General features: G+C 33.8%; 1 protein-coding gene across 1 annotated transcript in view; it reads left to right on the top strand.

The window, feature by feature from the left end:
- The window catches only part of Herpud2 (HERPUD family member 2), a 41,691-nt gene extending 19,878 nt beyond the window's left edge, over positions 1 to 21,813 (top strand). The window contains exons 3-8 of the mRNA XM_027939635.2: positions 778 to 891; positions 3,731 to 3,876; positions 18,312 to 18,434; positions 19,106 to 19,429; positions 20,132 to 20,246; positions 20,916 to 21,813. Of these exons, the coding sequence (XP_027795436.1) occupies positions 778 to 891; positions 3,731 to 3,876; positions 18,312 to 18,434; positions 19,106 to 19,429; positions 20,132 to 20,246; positions 20,916 to 21,077 (984 nt within the window). The 3' untranslated portion in view covers positions 21,078 to 21,813. The remainder of the gene's footprint in view (positions 1 to 777; positions 892 to 3,730; positions 3,877 to 18,311; positions 18,435 to 19,105; positions 19,430 to 20,131; positions 20,247 to 20,915) is intronic.
- Positions 21,814 to 22,358: the final 545 nt, after the last annotated feature.

The following is a 22,358-nucleotide window of genomic DNA, read 5'->3' as shown; positions in this document are numbered from 1 at the left end:
TCTTTTTATCATTCTGTTGTTGTTGTTCTTCATCTTCTTCTTTTTAAATTGCTAATGCATCATTCTTCTTTGACCTTTATTTTTTCCTCATCTTGTACTAGCTTTGTCTGAGTGTAAAATATGCATGAACTAAGCTTAAATGCCATGCTTAATCATTGTTTAGCATATTTTCCTTCAGTTGTAGGTTTGTGGAAACACATGGAATGTTTATAGAACAGAGTTTAAACATACGTATAATTGTTCCAGATAAAAAATGTTTGACTTAAAAATTGGGCACATTTCAACAACAGCTAAAATTAAGACAAATGAAACTACGATGAAGTTATTTGAGTTTCTTTTATGGGTGCTAACTCTAAGTAGTTGAAATAATTTCACTATTGAAAGTTGGTAGGTCTAAGCTTCATGGTGACTCTTAACAGTTCTGATATTAAGGTGCTATTTCTTTTATATATTGAAATAATAGATTCCGCTCTCCCAACTTTACAGCATTGTTTGCTTCAAGACTGCTTGGAATGCAAAATAATAATTTTTTAATATAGCACATACTTAGATTATTTTTCAAACATGGAGGGAAAATATTGAATTCAATATTTGAATTATATAATTAATTCAAATATTAAAATGGCAAAGTTACCTTCAAATGACAACAGTTTATTACTAATAACTGGCTAGACTAGAAAGGAATGTAAGTTTTAAGTATTTTAGGTTAGGTACTAACATTTTTGAATTATATTTTCTAGGACTCCCTTTTAAATATGTAATCTTCTTTAATTTTAGCAAGATGAGTATCATATGGTTCATCTAGTTTGTACTTCTCGGACTCCTCCCAGTTCTCCAAAATCCAGTACCAATAGAGAAAGTCGGGAAGCGTTGGCATCCAGCAGCAATTCTGTGAGTTGTTTTAGGAGGAGTAAACATTGAAGTTTTCTGATTCTTCTTCTTCTTTGCCTCTCAAAATCTAAATGGAAAACAGAAGAGTTGTAACCTGTGGGTTTTGAGATTGTTTTTTGAATGATTGGAATATGGCATTTAAAATTTGTTTTTAGAATCCTATTTACTATGGGTTATAATTTACTGAATGGCAGGCATTAATAGAGCCTATCTTCACAGTTTAATTAATGACTGAAATACTCAGAAAACAGAATTATGAAATGGTTATATTATATAGATTTTCAGGCCAGTGAAATTTCAACAAAATAATGTATCTAATGTAGTTATTCAAGGTAGGTTAAATTGTTTAAATTTGCAAATACCTTAAATCTTCTTGAAATAGTAATTGATCAAGGATTTTGTATGTATTTTTATTTTAAATCACTGGATTTGGGCATACATTCAGACTACAGGGGAAGAAGTATTTAATGTACTTACCTATTTTACCTATTTCAGACTTGGTTTATTTATATCTCTGTTTTTCCATCTGTCTAAAATTGTTTTGAAAATTTTTGTAATATTTGAACTTTTCAATTTAACAGTCTCTACAAATTTTAAAGACATTGATACTGATATCTTTTTTTAAATTATTTTTTATTTTTCCATTGAAGTTTAAACGATAGATTTGGAGTGAGAGGATTGGGATTAGTGGAAGCTTGCTTTAAACTTCAGGCAGGTAGCTATGATTTGGATAAGTATACTTTCCTTTTTATCAAGAATCTAGCCAAAACTTTTAAGGAAGGGATGAGTGGTAGGAGTGATAACTAGTTGAAATATCTTCCAATACATGCTAGTAAACTGCTTCTTTATGAAACTAGGTTTCTAGTTGTTCTACTTAATAATATAGCATGGTAAGTTCTAGTAACAACTATAGGAATTTAGCTTATATCAAATGGAAATATGCTTTATCTGAACACCCAAGACTCTTTATATGCTTCCTACCTTGATTATGACCAAGGGTCAAATATTGGCATTGGCATGAAGTTTTGTCTGTAGTCTTAGACACAGTTGTATTGCTTCAGATTTTTGTTAGGAAAGAACCTTCTGATTTAATTGACTTGTCTAGTGGTTCCTAAGCTATGACTTCATGTCATTAGTATGTATATTTTTTTTCAGAGTGTTAAGAAAAATTTAAAGAATATCAAAGGAATGTTAAATTGAATCGCCCTAAATATTTTGTGGCTCAAAACCTTCAGAGGGATTTAAAGAAAAAGAAAAAGTGTTAAAAATCTAATCACTAAAGAATTACCTAAAAGGTCAGAAGTCATTAGGTCTAGTGAAATTAGGCTATGTTGATGAATGACTAGGTTTTTCTTCTATTAACTATATTAATGAATATTATATCAAGATGTTCCTTTAGTGAGAAATCTTGCCAAGAAAAGCCTTTCCAAGTTTATGTCCCAAATAATTGGAGTCTTTATTTGGTATCTAGTTTGTGTGAAGTAGCATAATTTTTTTTTTAATCTTAAAAAAGATTAGTGCATTATAGTTATATATAATAGTGGAATTTATTTTGACATTCATAAATGCCTATATTGTAGTTTTCTCCATTTTTATCCCCAGTACTCCCTTCTTCTCTACCTATCCCTATTGCTTTAAATTTTAGTGCATTATAGTTATACATAACAGCGGAACTCATTTTAACATTCATAAATGCATATAATGTAGTTTTCTCCAGTACTCCCTTCTTCCTCTCCTCCCTCCCCCTATTGCCTTCCTCTACTCTGTTGATCTTCCATTTAATTTACTCAGTGCATTATAGTTATATATAAAATTGGAATGCATTGTGATATATTCATACATGCACATAGCATAATTTGGTCAACTTCATTCCCCAGTTCTCTCCTTTTCCTTCTCCTCCTCCCCGAATTAACATCTTAAAGCTTTTGTTAGTTTTGCAAGAGACCTATGGGCTTGGGACCAAGACTTCTGTCAATTGGAAGGCAGTACAGGTAAAATACAATTTCACCAAAGTTGAAAGGATGTTAAAACAATGTTATACCCAACTTTTACAAAAGTGAAAAAACTGTAATTTATATAAAATGAAATTATGTTTTAAATTTACATAAGACACTTGGATAAACTACTTTCAACAAACAGAGGTGATATTTTAGGCACTATATTGGTTAAGGTTATTGAATCAGTGAACATGAGAATTAAAAAGTCCTGTTTGGTATCTTACTCATTTTGTAAAAAATCAATATTTGTTTGCGGCATCTGTGAACTTATAGACTTTTAGAACTGAAGGGAATCTTGAAAATCTGGTTCAGTCTCATTTTCTATAAGAAAATAGAGATTCTTGAGAGATTAAGTGAATCTTTAAGGTTGTTGTCTTTGTTAATATCAGAGGTAGCATCAGATTGTAGATCATGTATTCCTTCTTGTTCCTCATCATGTTAAGCTAGTGTGTTACCAAGAGCATGTTACACAGTACCTGGTGCATAGTATCTATTTAAATGACCTAGTAGTTAGTTTTATTGAGCATTTTCTGTGTGTAGGCATCATGAAAGGAACTTTGCATTCATTAGTTTAATCCAAAAATGTCGTATGCAGTTTTTGTTTATTGTTCTTCTACTCAGCTTTATGTAGTTGATAAATGCATTTATGTATATTGTTTAGTTAAGCAGTTTTAACTTTCTGACTTCTTTAATTTTATTAAGATTGAATCATATTGGGTCATTTCTAAAATTCAGTTACTTTGCGGAGGGTATTTATGAGTACATTTTTTTAGCATGCCTGTAATCTCGTGAGTGTAATAAATTAAGTTTCCTTGAAAAAAATAATTCCATTTTTGTTTTAGAGTTCAGATCATTCAGGATCAACAACTCCATCATCCAGTCAAGAAACTTTGTCGTTAGCTGCCGCGTCTTCCTCTGAAGGATTGAGGCAGCGTACCCTTCCACAAGCACAAACTGACCCAGCACAGTTTCCATATGTAATGCAAGGGTAAGTGAAATTAGGGTGCTTGGATCATACTTTTGAGTAGGTAGGCGCCTAGGAAACTAATTTTTTTTTTCCTTCATTCAGTTTCACTATTGAGTTACTCAATTTACTCTTCTGGAGAGTAGGTGGGTGAGGGAGGGTATGCTTGTGAGAGTAGGAATTGCAATCTGTTTTTCAGATCCTCCAGGCTTAGGAACAACTGAGATAGAGTAAAAAACCACCCTGGCTTACAAAGATACATGACCCTTCTATATTATCTAGAATCACTGAATTGAGTGTTCTATAGAGGAGGCTTTTAAAGAAGCTTACTGTGCCTACCTTATGTTTAACAACTACAACAGGCCTCTTTAGTTTGGCAATTCTGTAGGAAATACAGCTAGCAGCCACAGGGTAAAAGCACATTTTTCAGAAATCAGAGAGGATCTTAGAAAATATAGTTTGGACCTCAGTTGTTGTGTGAAGGCAGATGCTTTATTGGGATACTTTCATTTATTTATATTTTGAAGTAAAGGAAATGTAAGTAACAGGTAGTGATGATTGCTTTGCATTGTACATGAAACCCTGGGGCTGTAGTGTGTGGCACTGTTCCCGGTGTATGTTGGTGAGCTAGAAATGGCTAGGACCCAGAATGGTAAAGGAGGTGATGTAACCGAGGACTGCTATACTAAATAGGATAGCATGAACATTCAGGTTCACACCTTTTACTTAGAACTTTTATCTTAGTTCATTTTTTAATATAGAAGAATAACACTGAATATACAGCAAAATATAAGAAGCCTCATTTGTCTCATATTTCTTTAGTATAAAGACTTTTGTGTCAAAGTAAGCATTTAAGATGAAGCTGGTTATAGACTTTTATAAGGCCCTATGAAAATATTTTTATTTTTAGAATATGATAAGTATAAGCCAAAACTTAGTTATTTGTAACAGGCAGAGTTCTTAGAATTTTCATTGTGGAACAGTAGCTTATAATACTTTGTGTCTTATGACAGTGATTCATTTCCTTTCTTTTTGTCAGAGTAAGACAGTACAGTGCCTCTTCTACAGATAATTTTACTTATTTTATTTAGTATAGTGGCGGAAGGTGGGAGTTTTAAAAATAAGCCTAGAAGAATATAATATGATATATTAATAGTGGTTATCTCTGGATGATTTTAAACTTTTCCATACTTATTTATTTTGTAATAAACAAAATAAAGCTTGTAAGATAGCAGGTCTTCAGAATAAGACATATCAGTAAAAGATTAGTAATTTTTCTAAACTAGGTTATAGGGGAAATCAGTCAACAAGAGAGAAAAAGAATTAGCTATATTGGCACCAAAGTAGACATGTAGACCAATGATACAGAATAGAAGACACAGAAACAAACCACAAAAATATGATTATCTCTTACTAGACAAAGGCGCCCAAAACATACATTGGAGAAATGATAGCCTATTCAACAGATGATTCTGGGAAAACTAGAAATCCATATGCAGAAAAATGAATTTAAATCTGTATCTCTCATCCTGCACAAAAATCAACTCAAATTGGATTATAGACGTAGGCCCTAGAACAGAGACCTTGCGCCTAATAGAAGAAAACGTAGGACCAAATGTCCACCACATTGGCTTATGAACTTCCTTAACCAGCCTCCTAAAGTGCAAGAAGTAAAATCAATAAATCAGATAGACTCAAACTAAAAAAGTTTCTTCTCAGCAAAGGAAACAATAATGTGAAGAGAGAGCCTACAGAATGGGAGAAAATCTTTACCACATGTACCTCAGATAGAGCATTTATCTCCAGGATATATAAAGAACTAAAAAAAAAAAAAACCCCAAATAATCTAATCGATAAATGGGCTAAGGAACTGAATAGACACCTCACAGAAGAAGAAATACAGTCGAACAACAAACATGAAAAAATGTTCATCATCTCTAGTGATTAGAGAAATGCAAATCAAAAATAAGATTTCATTTCACTTAAGTCAGAATGGCAATTATCAAGAATATAAGTACGATAAGTGTTGATAAGAATATGGGAAAAAGGTACACTCATACATTGCTGGTGGGACTGCCAGTTGGTGCAATCACTATGGAAACCAGGATGGAGATTCCTCAGAAAACTTGGAATGGAACCACCATTTTACTCAGCTATCCCACTCCTTGGTGTATACCCAAAAGACTCAAAATCAACCTAGTACAGTGATGCAGCCACATCAATGTTTATAGCAGCTCAATTCATAATAGCTAAGCTATGGAACCTACCTAGGTACCCTTAAAAATATGAATGGATAAAGAAAATGTGGTACATATACACAATGGAATATTACTCAGCCTTAAAAAGAAGGACTTTATGACATTTGCCCATGAGTAGATGGAGCTGGAGAATATTATGCTAAGTGAAATAAGCCAAGCCCAAAAGAATGTTTTGGCTGAATGTTTTCTCTGATAAGTAGATGTGGATCCATAATGGGGGGCGAGGCAGGGAGAATGTACAATGATTGTGCAGAGGGGAGTGAGGGGAAGGGAAGGGGTATGGGGATGGGAAGGCCAGTGGAAGGAGATGGACATTATTACCCTATATACATGTATGATTGTACTACTGGTGTGATTGCACCATGTTCAGCAGGAGGAAGGAGAAGTTGTGCTCCATTTGTGTACCATATGTCAAAATGCATTCTACTATTATGTATAACTAATTAAGACAAATTAAAAAATTTTTAAAAAGCCAGCTAATTAAGGTATTATTACTATTTTTTACCTTTATAATGAAATTTATTTTTATTTTTCAAATTTCTAAAATTTAAAAAATGTGTTCTTTTTAGCTATACATGTCAGCAGAGTGGTTTTTTGTTGTTGTTGTTTTTTGGGTTTTTTTGATAGTACCAGGAATTGAACTCAGGGGCACTGGACCACTGAGCCACATCCCCAGCCCTATTTTGTATTTTATTTAGATACAGGGGCTCACTGAGTTGCTTAGTGCCCTACTGTTGCTGAGGTTGGCTTTGAACTTGTGATCCTCCTGCCTCAGCCTCCCAAGCCGCTAGGATTATAGGTATGCAACCCCAAGCCCAGCTAGTAGAGTGTATTTTGACATATTATACATATGTAGAATCTAACTTATCGTAATTAGGATCCCATTCTTGTGGTTGTACATGATGTGGAATTTCAGTGATTGCATATACATATATGAACATAGGAAAGTTATGTCAAATTCATTCTACTGTCATTGCTAATCCCATCCTCCCTCCATTCCTTTCATTCTCCTTTGTCTAATCTAGTGAACTTCTGTTCCTCACCCCCACCTTCCATTGTATGTTAGCATCCACATATCAGAACATTTGGCCTTTTCATTTTTTGGGACTGGCTTCTTTCACTTAGCGGGATAGTCTCCAGTTCTGTCCATTTACTGGCAAATGTGACAATTTCTTCTTCTTTATGGCTGAGTAATATTTCATTGTGTGTATATACCATATTTACTCTATTCATTTATCTGTTAAAGGGCACCTAGCTTTGCTGTTGTGAATTGTGTCACTGTAGTATGCTGATTTAAGTCATTTGAGTATATACACCAAGGAGTGGGATAACTGGGTCAAATGATGATTCCATTACAGATATTCTGAGGAATCTCCATATTGCTTTCCAGAATGGTTACACCAATTTGCAGTCCCACCAGCAATGTATGAATGTACCTTTTCCCCTACATCTTCACCAACATTTATTGTTACTTGTATTATTGATAATTGCCACTCTGACCAGAGTGAGATGGAATCTAAGTCTAGTTTTAATTTATATTTTTGTAATTGCTAGAGATGTTGAACATTTTTTTGTATGTTAACCATTAAATAAACCTTAAATTATATAATTGATCTTAAATTATAATACAGAGCTATAGTAACAAAAATGGCATGGCATTGCATAAAAACAGACATGAAGACCAGTGGAACAGAATAGAAGACTCAGAGACAAACCCACATATATACAATTATCTCATACTGGACAAAGTGCTATAAACATACATTGGAGAAAACATAATCTCTTTAACAAATGGTACTGGAAATCTATATGTAGTAGATTGAAATTTAACCCCTATCTCTCACCCTGTACAAAACTAAAAGTGGCTCAGGGACCTAGGCCGACCAGAGACCCTTCACCTACTAGAAGAAAATGTAGACCCAATTATCCATCCAGTCAGCCTAGGAACCAAATTCCTCACAAGACTCCTGAAGTGCAAGACGTCAAATCAAGAATTGATAAATGGGATGGTTATCAAACTAAAAAGCTTCATAGCAAAGGAAACAAGAACATGAATGGAGAGCCTATAGAAAGGGAGAAAATCTTTGCCACCTGCATCTTATATGGATCATTAATCTCCAGGATATACAGAGAACTCAAAAAACATACCATCAAAAAACCCCAAATAACCCAATCAATAAATGGGCAAAGGAACTGAATAGGTACTTCACAGAGGAAGAAATTGAATGATCATAAAGGTATTATTAAATGGATTAGAAAAATCTGAAATAGTATTTATTTTGCCAGAAGTGAGGGGGAAAATAGTAACAAAACTGTTCACTTAGGGAATCTATTTGAGCTTCACTTAGGGAGTCTATTGCTAGATAATATGGATTTTTAGTCAGCAGGGCAGTATAGTTTAGTGTTTACACAGATGCTGAAGCCAGCCTGCTTGGGTTTAAATCCAGAATTTATTCATTCACTGCTTAAGCAAGTCTCTTCCCTACTATGCTTTATTTAGTTTGTTCATTACTTGGAGGGCAATAGTACTTATTGGATTTCTATATGGATTAAAAGAATTAGTGGATGTCAAGTGGTTAAAACAGTAATAATAGGTGCATAGTGATGTGTTAGCAATTATTTTTAAATTCATTCATCCTTATGAGTGAATATTGGACATCCATTCAGCAGACAATTTATAGGCATTTTGTGTGCCTGGTACACTAAAGCATTCAAATGAATGAATGCCAGTACATAGTGCTAGAAAATAAGACTTTATATTTGGAGAGAATACTTTATGATTTATAAAACAATTGATAAGATAGTTCAATAAATACATTATTTAGTTCAACAATGAATATGTTTTGACTATATAGTTGTTATATTTTACAAATGAAGGCTTTATATCTTTAAATTTTATTTAACACAGTCTTAAATATACTAAAGCAGTAATATGGTGACCTGAAATAATTCATCATCAAAATAAAAGCTCTGCTCCTCATTTTTAAATTCCAGTAAAATTTACATTTAATTAGTTAGGCTTGTGTTTTCTATCATGTAGGTTAGTATTCTCAATCTTTAGTGATTTTATTAAAATTTCTGATTCCTCTTTCCTTCTCCCTGAGATTTTCAATCACTAGTTTTGGGGTGGTTTTTAGAAATCTGCCAACCTAACAAGACCTGGGAACTTCACTTTGAGAAGTCCTTATGTAGAGGATTAGTTGTCTAACCAGCTCATGAGGAAACATGAGAAGGGCATAGCAGAACTGCACATCACCACACTGTCTGTCCCTTTACAAAGTCACATTTATAAATCTTACTGTTTTTTGGCTCATTATGTTGTGCTGTCACATTTATTTATCTTAACTCTAAAAATTGATGACTGGTTTATAGAATAACCAGTTTTTTATATATTCAGTTTTTCTCTCTGAAATAGTAATAGCCCTTGTTTTATAATAAAATTGAAATCCTACTCATTATACTGTTATGGTTTAAATATGAGGTGTCCCCCAAAATTCATGTGTGTGACAATGCAGGAATGTTTGGAGGTAAGATATAATGTAATTGGTGAATTAATCAATTTTAATCGGTTAATAATTTGAATGGATGAATGGTGTTAACTGGCAGGTAGGGTGTGTTGTGGAAGTAGGTCACTGGGCTTGCTTTGGGGGATTATGTTACCTCTACATTCAGCTTAAGCTCTCTCTCCTTGTTGGCTGTCATGAACTGAGCATTTTTCCTCTTCCATGCCCTTCTGCCATGTTCTGCCTTGTCTCAGTCTTAGAACTAAGGAATCAGCTAACCATGGATTGAACCTCTGAAGCCATGAGCCAGAATAACCTTTCCTCTTCTAAGTTGTTCTGTCAGGTGTTTTGGTCACAGTGATAAAAAGCTGACTAATATATACCTTCCTATGTTGTCTGTTTTTTAAAGTAAAAATTGCTTGAAGCCATCACTCAAAAATAGTTGCTACTTACATTTTTATAAATATGTTTTAAACACTTTTCTCTGTCTACTTTTTCAATGGAAATATCATACTTTTTATTTTATTTTATAAATGCTTTTAAAATAACATAGCTTGGATATATTTTCAGATAAATATAAATCTTCAGCATTTAAAGTCTGTTTTTTAATTATCTGGATATACTAATTGTTTACTCTTCTATCAATGGAAAGTATATTTATTGGTTTTGAAAATCTCAGTCGCATACAATAAAACTCTTGTTTTTCTTGCTCCCGGGTTTGTAAGTCACCCAGGATAGCTCTGCTTCAGGCTGTAGGTTGAGTTCAGTTCTGTTTCATGTTGTTCCTTCTCTGTGGATCAGTAATTCCCTAGGACATGTTCTTCTCATGGTAAATGACAAACACAAGAAGGCAAGCTAACCCCTGAGCATATTTAAAACCTTATATGTGTTACATTTATTAATATTGATTGTCCAAAGCAAGTCACAAGGATACTCATTATCATTGGCATGGGGGAGATATTACAAAGTTACAGGTAGTGCTGTGCTAGAAAAGCTTAACAGCTGGCGTTTCTGCAGGAAAAAAAATAAGCCCTGGATTTCCTGATTTCTGTGGTGTAAATACTCTCACCGTGGCCAATTTTAAGACACCAAGGTTTGACTCACAAAATTCCTGAACTTTAGCCATCAGCTCTTGTAAGCCAGTATGCATCAGCACTTGCCACCTTTGCCACTGTATGGCAGAGGTTTACATATGATTCTGTTATCAAAGAGTGAATAATTTGAGACAATTGTCTAACATAAATATTTGGGTTAACTTTTTCCTACTAAACTTCACTGAAACCAACATTCTTAAGTATGGTCATAATTTTAGGATACATTGTGAGAAGCGAAATTCCTGAGTCAAAGTGTTCTTAAGACTTTTTGAGGCTCTTAAAGATTATTGTAAAATTCCAGTAAAGAAAAGTTGTATGCTATGTTATTCTGCCAATAACAGTTGTTAAAGAGCATGTGTCCCCATATCTGTGCACATACTTGCCATTGTGATAAATTGGAATGTCCTTGTTTTAATTTGATACAGGATAAAGTGACATTCTATTTTGTTTTATGAATTGCATACTTATTGGTTCATTGATAATGTTGAGAAATTTGTGACAGTTCTAAAAGGATATTAATAATACTGAGTATCAGCACAGGCTAGGCATTGTATTAATAAACATTTATACATGCCTTTCTTCATTAAACTTTATACCAACCCTGTTGGTCTACGTACAATATTCTCCCATTTTATGGATGGGGAGAATAAAGCTTAAAGGCTAATATAATAATATAGCTTATTGAAATTCATAAACATGGTCAATGTTAGGACTAGAATTCAAATCCATATCTGAATTATAAGTCTTTGTTCTTAACAATCTTACTGAAGTGGCTATTTTGTCTATCATTTGATTAAGTATTTTTTCTAAAAAATACTGTCTATCATTAGTATTTTGACTTTATAAATACAAATGAAAAGATAGTAAAGAATATTGAAATAGATGATGGACATTGTAACTCATTAAGTTCTGTTGTTTAGGGAATGAGGACAAGTAAGAAAGTCTGTCTACATGTGCACTAGAGATGCAACTTTTTTTTTTTCCAAATATTTTCCATCTATGGTCGGTTGAATTCTTAGATGGAGAATCCATGGATACAGAGGACTGATTGTATCAGCAGTTTCCTTGTTGTGAATTTTCTTGGGCCATGAGAGACCAAGTTATTCTCTTACTTTGTTTTCCTTGCATAAAGAATAAAACATTTTCTATGGAGACAGACATATTATACATCCCCAAGTGTTACATTTCTCCTATGTTTCTGCTATTTTATTTGACTCTTTGCCCAAAAGAGAAACTATTTTCAGTTGCAAAAGCAATATGTGTATATTAAAGAGTAAAAACAGTAAACGAAGGGGAGAAATTACCCTATCCACTCATCTAGAGACAACTACAGATTAAACATCTCTAATCTGAAAGTCTAAAATCCAGAGTGCTCCAAAATCTAAAACTTCTTAAGCACCACCATGGTTCCGTGAGTGAAAAATTCATGTGACCAATTGCAGTGAAAATGCAGTCACACTAAATGTATAAAGTTACCTTTAGGCTCTGGGTATTAGGTGTATATGAAAGGTAAATGAATTTCATATTTAGACTTGTCTCCCATTCCATGGTATCTGATTATGTATATGCAAATATTCCCAAATACAAAAACAGCTGAAATATGAAACACTTCTGTTCTCAGGATTTTAGATAAGCAATACTCAGGTTGTATTTAACAGTTAACATTCCCTTTTAGTGTCTTTTTCTTTTCAAATGATTTTCTTTAATATAGCTGTAATTCTTTACTGTGTTGTTTACCTTACATGTTTTCATTCAGCGTTGAAAAATAAACTAAGTGAAATTTACAATTTACAAGTTTAAGTAATTGCTTACTATCAGTACTGTATTTTTAGTGTTTTCTTGCTGTTCACATAAAGTTGTTCAGTACACATTTATTGTGCTAAATTAATTCTACAGATATAATAATGAATAAAGCCCTTTCTGTATTCTTGGGAACACATACTTTGGTTAGAAAGGAGAATAAACAGGCAGTTTCTTCCTTTTTGCTGTTTCTTAACAGCTTATACATGTGCATGGTACCATAAAAAACAAACAAAAAAGTATACAAGAGTTTCATTACTATGTGTTCTAGTTACCCAATTGCCCTCCTCAGAGGCAACCAATCTTAGCTATTTCCTCTGTATTATTCCAGGGATATAATGTGCTTACATGGCATACATACACATGCATGTATTTTAACATAAATTATAGCATTCTTTTATACATACTACATTCTTTTATACATACTAGACTACATCTTGCCTTTTCACTAAATATGTCGATAATTGTTTTATATTAATGCAAAATAGCTGCCCCATCTTTTATAGTTGCAGAGTATTCCATAATGTGAATTATTATAATTGAATGGACTGATTCCTGTTGATGTATATTAAGGTTAAACAGTGTTTTTATCCATTGCATTATTTTTAACTTTTAAAGACTTAAACTTCTTAAAATACTTTTTAAAATTTTTTTATTATTATTAGTTGTTCAAAAGTCACAAAGCTCTTGGCATATCATATTTCATACATTTGATTCAAGTGGATTATGAACTCCCATATTTACCCCATATACAGATTGTTACACATCCACGTTTTTACATACTGCCATGCTAGTGTATGTTGTATTCTGCTGCCCTTCCTATCCTCTACTATCCCCCCTCCCCTCCCCTCCCCTGCCATCTTCTCTCTCTACCCCATCTACTGTAATTCATTTCTCTTCCTTGTTTTTTTCTCTTTCCTCTCACTTCCTCTTATATGTAATTTTGTATAACAATGAGGGTCTCCTTCCATTTCCATGCAATTTCCCTTTTCTCTCCCTTTCCCTCCCACCTCTCGTCCCTGTTTAATGGTAATCTTCTTCTCATGCTCTTCCTCCCTGATCTGTTCTTAGTTGCCCTCCTTATATCAAAGAAGACATTTGGCATTTGTTTTTTAGGGATTGGCTAGCTTCACTTAGCATAATCTGGTCTAATGCCATCCATTTGCCTGCATATGCCACGATTTTGTCATTTTTTAGTGCTGAGTAATACTCCATTGTGTATAAATGCCACATTTTTTTTATCCATTCATCTATTGAAGGGCATCTAGGTTGGTTCCACAGTCTAGCTATTGTGAATTGTGCTGCTATGAACATCAATGTAGCTGTATCCCTATAATACGCTCTTTTAAGGTCTTTGGGGAATAGTCCGAGAAGGGGAATAGCTGGGTCAAATGGTGGTTCCATTCCCAGCTTTCCCAGGAATCTCCATACTGCTTTCCAAATTGGCCGCACCAATTTGCAATCCCACCAGCAATGTACAAGTGTACCCTTTTACCCACATCCTCTCCAGCACTTGTTGTTGTTTGACTTCATAATGGCTGCAATTCTTACTGGAGTGAAATGGTATCTTAGGGTGGTTTTAATTTGCATTTCTCTGACTGCTAGAGATGGTGAGCATTTTTTCATGTACTTGTTGATTGATTGTATGTCCTCTTCTGAGAAGTGTCTGTTCAGGTCCTTGGCCCATTTGTTGATTGGGTTATTTGTTTTCTTATTGTTTAATTTTTTTGTGTTCTTTATATACTCTGGGTATTAGGGCTCTATCTGAAGTGTGAGGAGTAAAAATTTGTTCCCAGGATGTAGGTTAAAATATTTTTAAAAACCCAGAAAATATTATAATGACCACTAGTGTACCTAATACCAGCCTTAGCAAGTATTAACAAACTACCATGTTCCATCTATTTTCCTCTGGTTTTTCTTTGTTTTTTTTATTCTTGACTCAGAGTTTAAAGCAAAACCTGGATATATCATTTCATCTGCAAATACTTTACTGTTCTTTATAACAGATTTGGTAGATGTAAACTTCAAAAACTTAATCACAACACCATTGGAAAACTATTATTAGGGCTGAGAATAGTTTTATGAGTGGGTCCTGAGAGTTAGTATGTACAAAGACTAAAAAGGTAGAGGTGTGAATTTTTTCCATATTTCATATTTCTGTGAGCTAATTTTCAAAAACGAGATTACTAGGACAAATAGGTATAAGAGAACATTTTTATCCGTCCTTAATTTTGTACACTTGTTTTTAAAAGGCTTCTTCCAGTTTATACTGTCACTAGCACTGAAAGAATTGGATTTTACTTTAATCTTTTTAACTTTCAAATAATCAAAAAACCTCTCTTTGTTTTAATTTGCATTTGTTGTTCTAATGATTGCCAAGTGTTTTTTAAAGTTCTCTGTAAATTTTGATGTCCAATATGTTGCTTTTTGTGTGTCTATGCTGTTTGTTCCTATTGCTTTTTAAATTAGGAAAGCTCTTCGTCCAAAATTTTGGTAAATAATTCTCATTTTCTTTTAGATTATCTCTTTATTACTTTATTTTAGTCTACTTGAAATTTATCTAAACAAATGGAAAAAAGTGAAGCATTTAAATTTCCCTTTCCCTACCACCAACTTTGGTGATCACTTTTTCTAGCACCAGATAATTTCCTTCTTGTTTAATGATGCATCCTCCAAAATATATTAAATTCTTATATGTTTCATTGATTTCTTTTTATATACTTTAATATTAACTTGTAATTTAATATCCAATCATTTAATTCTTGTTTTTATGGAGGGTGATAAATGTGTATCATGTTATCTGAAGGGTAATAAGCACAATTGAAAATTATAGTATGCCAGCTTGAGCCTGGAATGTATTTTAGCAATTCTATATAGTTCAGTAGTTTTTTTTTTTTTTTTTTTGTACTGGGCATTGAACCTAGAGACTCTTTGCCACTGAACCACATCTTTAGCCCTTTTTATTTTTTATTTTGAGTCAGAGTCTTACTGAGTTGTTTAGGGCCTTGTTTAACAGTAGATGAGACTGGCTTCGAACTTCGGGGATCCTGTTACCTCAGCCTCCTGAGTTTCTGGGATCATAGGCCTGCCCCACCTTGCCCAGCTAGTAGTTTTTAACTTATTGGAATAAAAGGAAGAAAGCATGTAAGAATCATCTAGGGGAGTTCATTTAGTTTGGCAACATGTGTTCAATAATTGCCTTGTGTTTTGGACTGTAATAGGGTGAGGTGGGAAGCTATAGAAAAATTTTTGAGTGATTATTTGTGGCTTTTCTTCTGTCTACTTTAAAAAACAATGACCAAGTTCAGTCTCCCCATTTTTAAACTTCAAGTAACAGATTTGTTTGAGGTTGTGTTTCTTATTTATAGTAGAGATTGGTGGAGCTATGCTTTCAGAGGAAGGGGGTGGTTTTTCCTCATTGGAAACCATCTTACTGGTAGTACTTGCTTTAGATAGTTTTCAGAGAAGTATCAGCTTCCTGTGTTATAAATGCTGAGATCTTTGTAGAAATTTTTTTATAATATTTCTCTTCCCTGGTTTTCTTTCTAGGTTTGTTCAACAATTCACATCTTTTTAAGGGAAGAGCTGTGTTAAGGTTTTATTTTCCCTTCTTATACAGGACTTGTCAATTGCCCGGAGCCACTTTAAGAAAGCTTCTCTGCTTTTCCATCTTAATTGAGTATTCAGGAAAGCTTAGGAAGTAGGGGGAAAACTGTTATCAGGAGACTCATATTGGCTCCCATTACTCCTTCAAGGATAAGGAAAGTTTCAGTAATACATAGGGAACATTGAAGAATATGGAAATGAGTATTTGTGTCTCATTTAGCACCAGGTTTCCTAAAGTACAGCCTCTTGGTAAGTTTTAGCCCTTACCCCCAGCTGTTCTAAATTAGATCTCTATTATCAACTATTACCAATTGTATGTGTAAATGGTTTTTAGAATATATAATTATCATTAATTACTCATCACACACTGGGTAAACAAACTACTATCAGTCCAAGATAAAATTCAAGTAATAGGGTTGTGACTCAGTGATGGAACTCTTGCCTAGTACATGTGAGGCACTGATTTCGATCTTTGGCACCACATAAAAATAAGTAAATAAGATAAAGGTATTGTGTCAGTGTACAACTAAAATTTTTTTTAAAAAATTCAAGTAATATGAAGGAGAGTTAGCAAATTCATAAATTCTGTGCTTACTTATATGTGTATCCTCATAGTTGTCTGGATATATATGAATTTCTACAGATCTCACATTACACACTTTGGAGACATGTTCTGAGATAGGGATTGTGGGGAATTAAAAACAAAACTAGGCTGACATTTATGGAATGTTGGTAACAACCCTCTGTGGAAGATTCTGTTATTAGCTTCATTTTAGAAATGGAGAAACTGAGCTGGGGCTGTAGCTTAGTGGCAGAGCACTTACTTGCCTTGCATGTGTGAGACACTGGGTTCAATCCTCAGCACCACATAAAAATAAATAAAGGTATGCTGTCCATCTACAACTACAAAAAAAAAAAAAAGAAATGGAGAAACTTTGGCATAATGAAATAATGAATTTTTTTTTAATTTTTTTATTGTTGGTTGTTCAAAACATTACATAGTTCTTGATATATCATATTTCACACTTTGATTCAAGTGGGTTATGAACTCCCATTTTTACCCCGTATACAGATTGCAGAATCACATCAGTTACACATCCATTGATTTACATATTGCCATACTAGTGTCTGTTGTATTCTTCTGCCTTTCCTATCCTCTACTATCCCCCCTCCCCTCCCCTCCCGAAATAATGAATTTAAATGAGTTTCTCCACAAGCTTACTGAATTAATAGAATTTTAAGCTTTAAAAATATATGCATAGCCAAGTGTGGTACATCTCTATAATCCCAGTGACTTAGGAGGGTTAGGCAGGTGGATTGCAAGTTTGAGGTTAGCCTCAGCAACTTTTTGAGGCCCTAAGCAACTTAGACCCTGTCTTAAAAAGTAAAAAGGGGTAGGTGGGAATGTGGTTCAGTGTTTGAGCACCCACCACAGGAACCTCTCCCCAATTACGTATAGATTTAAAGATACGTATGTGTACACACACTTTCTATATGCGCACAACATTTAGGCCACTCTTGGCTCTTTAAATGTATTTCACAGATTTTTGTCCTCTTCATTTTTATTTTGCAACTAATTAGCTCATGTGTGTGTGTGTGTGTGTGTATGTATATATGTGTGTGTGATATATATGTACTAGGGATTAACTCATGGGCACTTAACCACTGAGTCACATCCCTAGCCCTTTTTATATTATTTACAGATGGTCTCGCCAAGTTTCTTAAAGCCTCACTAAGTTGCTGAGACTGGCTTTGAACTCCTGCCTCATCCTCTTGAGCCGCTGGGATTACAGGCATGCACCATTGCATCCGGCTGACATTTTTAATAATATTTTAAGCTAATATAAAATTTCATTTGGCTCATTTTCTCATTCCTCAAGACATTTTGTCATGAAATTTATTTTAGGACTTTGGTTCTTAAGGAGAATGTACATAAAGTACTTTTTGGCTTTATGGGCTGAGATGAGAAGATAGGAAATGTTCAGGCTTGCTACACACATTGTGAATGACTTGCTTTATCTATATACTTGGTCCTAGGTTGCATGGTCTTATTTGAAGAATGTTGAAAATTTTTCTTTCCAGTATGATTTGAAACATTTTGATAATGGTTGACTTGAATTCAGAAATAAAAATTGAGAAGAAGTGCTTTTAACTCTTGAAGCATTGAAATACTGTATTTTTTCATTTCTTTATTGCAGAAACATAGACAACCAGTTTCCTGGACAAGCTGTAGCACCTGCAATCCCAGTGTATCCTGCTTTCAGCCCACTGCAGATGCTGTGGTGGCAACAGATGTATGCTCATCAGTATTATATGCAATAGTAAGTTAATCTGAGTTCATTTTTTTTTTCAGTTATTCACTGTTACTTGCTTTATTTTGTATTTTATCCTAAGTAAGTTGATTTGGGATTTTATCTGCTTATGTATTTAATCAGTTATTCAAAATTATGAGAAAGAATTCACAAACATCTCAGCAGATACTTTATTTTAAATTTACTTGTCTAAAGGAAAAAGGGTTCACCTCTAGTTCACATGAGGTAAACCTGGCCTTGGCTCCTCCCCTTATTACATTTATTAGTATTCAGATGCTTTTGCTAGTAAAACATTTTATAAATTCAAGAGGAGAAGACATAGGAGAGTTTCACTGGATGGCAGCAGGTCTACATGAAGAGATAGCTTATAATTAGTTTATAAGGTAATTTAATGAAAAAGAAGAGTGGTGAATGTGGCTATTCTTATTTCTTCCACCTCTCCCTTGTCATCTTTGACTACTAGACTGAGAGAGCATCTTTTCCTTAGCTGCACATGGATCAATCTTGGCTCCAATTTTCCACTGGAATTTGTACTTACCTAAAAAATATGGTACAGGAGTTGTGATACTCCATATTAGGTTTATGAAGAATATCTTAATTCCATAGGAAGTCTTTAAAAAATATAGTATGGTAAAGCTTTTTGTTCATTAATTTTTTTTTTTTTTTGGTGAATATTTCAGTCAAGCTGCAGTTTCAGCTCAGGCCACATCAACTGCTAACCCAGCCCAGCCTGCTGTATCACAGCCTCTAAATTTGCCACATGTTCCTGGAGAAGAACCCCCACCACCCCCAAACCTTGTGGCCCAAGAAAATCGACCCATGAATGAGAATGTTCAAATGAATGCACAGGGAGGTCCAGTGCTAAATGAAGAAGACTTCAATCGTGACTGGCTAGACTGGATGTACACATTCTCACGTGCTGCCATTCTCCTTAGCATTGTTTACTTCTATTCTTCTTTTAGTCGGTTTATCATGGTAATGGGAGCCATGCTACTGGTTTATTTGTGAGTGATGTTCATGAACTTGTGGGTTATTTTAATTAATTTCTAAAATTGTTCAGCACAGAACCTGACGTAGGATATTTGTTGTAAATGTTGAGTTCAGGGTTATGGATATTATGCTTTGAATACCTGAAATATTTTTATACCAAAAGCAGGGACAGGCTATGTTGAGAAGAATGTTTATCAGAATTTTAGAATCAGTTTTTGTTTATTGTATTTTATTAAAATTATGAATTCAATGCGATATAGCCTTTTAATTAGAACTTGAAGAAATGTATGATGTACTCCTGCCTAAACATGTTTGTTTTAATTATAGTTACCAATAGGATGTCCTATAAATACAGGTCATGTATTTTCACAAGTAGACTGATTTTTCCCTTGTCCCTCCTCTACAACAAACCAACAAATATCTAGTTATATTTCATTTTGAAAAATGCCAAAAAAGGTTTGTGACTCCCGATCTCTCTTAATATCTCACATAGAGTCATTTAAGCCCATGGTAGATTTAGATTTAAATTGATTTTTGTTTTGCTGTCATTGCTTTGAGAAGGGTAGTTCCTGACCTGAAGTGGGAGATTTGTTTTTTTTTTTTTTTTCATTTGTAATAGTTTCATCATTTTTCTTTTGTAGGATATTAATGTTTTATAATGTTACAAATAAAAACAATTTCAACCTATTTTCTCTTTCCTGTATTATACTGAACAGACACCAAGCTGGATGGTTTCCTTTTAGGCAAGAAGGAGGTCAGCAACAGGCTCCCAACAACATTGATGTTAACAATGATGGGCAAAATGCAAACAACTTAGAACTTGAAGAAATGGTATGTTATAGAAGTTTTGTTAAACTTTAAATACAGATATTTCCTTAGCATTGTGTGGGACCAACATATTCTGTAAATATTTTTGGAATGGCACGTGAAGAAAAGCGAACATAAATTTTGGTGGTTTTATTGGTGAGAATTTAGAATATAATACCAGATTAGTCATGTATTAAAATTAAGTGGGAAGGACTAACATTCTTCCTGAAAAAGGCCTAAAAAGGAAATTATGCACAAGATGAGACTTTATTGCATTACATTGGTGGGTTCCCCTTTAAACTTGACCACCAAATTCAAGAATATGTAAGTTCAAATTTATTAGTTTTGACCTTCCCCAAAATTTCTAATGGCAGCTTGGGAGGTTGAGGCAGGAGGACTGCAAGTTCAAAGCCAGCCTCAACAAAAGCAAGGTGCTAAGCAACTCAGTGAGAACTTGTCTCTAAATAAAATTCAAAATAGGGCTAGGGATGTGGGTCTGTGGCTGAGTGCCCCTGAATATGCCCCAATTATCCCAACTCCCCAAAAAAGATTTCTAGTGACCATGTATTAACCATTTCTGATTAAATGCACATATTCTTCCTTTCCAAAAAGAACTTAACTCTCTTTTTCTTTTGTGAGTTGATACCAGTGGTTCACATCACTCAGGAGTATGTTTCTTGTTTTGTTTAAAAGGAGCGCCTTATGGATGATGGGTTTGATGATGAGAGTGGAGAAGATGGAGGTGAAGATGTCGGTGCAATTCAAAGGCCTGGATTAATAGCTTCAGCTTGGTCTTTTATCACCACCTTCTTTACGTCACTAATACCAGAGGGGCCTCCCCAGGTTGCCAATTAGACCTGAAAAACTGTGCCTGCAGCAAAGGAGGGTCTGACTTTAGGAAAGTGGTTTAAATAACAGTGCAATTTCAAAAAAAAATTTATAACTTTCTTTTGATCATCATGTACAGAGGTGTTCTTTTCTTTAAGCTCCTCATATGAATATTTTAAGCACAAATGGACTACTAAATGTGTGATTTTTTTTTTTTTTTTTTAAGATCCTAACAGAACATAGCATAACAATATTGGTCTTCCAGGTTTTTTTTTTTTTTTTTTTTCATTTCAATTATGTGTAGTGTATCAAGACAGACTTACTTGGGCATATTATTTCTTTAAAGAGCTGCTTCAACTATAAATGTCTATAGCTAGTAGCCCAGCCCTTCAATGTGTAATTTGAATAAATATATCTATTTTCTGTGAATTATCCTGAAAGTTTTAAACAGAATGACCTCATAGTTTTTAATAAAGAATATTATTTACCTAAAATGTGCTAGTAGCATCTTGCCCAGCCATAAGCAATAAACTTGTCAATAATCTTAATTTTGACATTTGAATAAATGATGGAAACTTTCTATTTTAAGGGCATGTATTCCCATCTGTTGGAATTAGTACTTTAAAAAGAAAAAAAGGCAGCTCTTCAGTGGAATTAACAGTGATATAAAATGTTTGATACAGGCAGTACTTTTATAAAAAAAATGCCAGAAATTGCTCCCTGTAATTTTTTAAATAAAAAGTCAATTATGAATTATGGTAAATGGTCTTATGGGATATTTGTTCAAACTTTCAGTAACTAACCTATTTACCTGCACAAATCTATGTAAACTTCAGCTGTTGTTTAGAAGGGTTGCTGAAGTCTTTAAGGTCATGTTTACCTTTTTTTCCTGTCTGATGGATATTTCCTAATTCTTAGGTAATCTGGAGCCTTTGCAGTTTATTTAAAAATCTCTGTAAAAGCCAATGTAATATTTCATAAGAAAGGAGCAAAGTTTTATAAGATAGCCAATTAAAATCAAACAAATGTGGATGGGAGAACTTATGTCATGTGAAATGCATTGTAAAATTATGAAGGTACTACTGGCATAGGAATGTGTAGTTAGGTAACAGAACAGAGTGGGAGATTTAGAAAATACCTATGAATTATTATCTAAGTTGTTTACTTATAATGTTAAAGGTGACATTTCAAGGGGTAACTGGTTTACCCTTTGAAAAGTAAAATTAGGCTTCTATCTGTATGTGTCAATGAAGACATCATGACTCAGAATCAAACCATGGAAATATGAGTAGAAAATATAGGAAAATA

The sequence above is a fragment of the Marmota flaviventris genome, chromosome 1 (assembly GCF_047511675.1).
Source record: "Marmota flaviventris isolate mMarFla1 chromosome 1, mMarFla1.hap1, whole genome shotgun sequence".
NCBI lineage: Eukaryota > Metazoa > Chordata > Mammalia > Rodentia > Sciuridae > Marmota > Marmota flaviventris.
The sequence above is the reverse complement of the archived record's forward strand: the minus strand, read 5'-3'. Positions and strand labels throughout refer to the sequence as shown.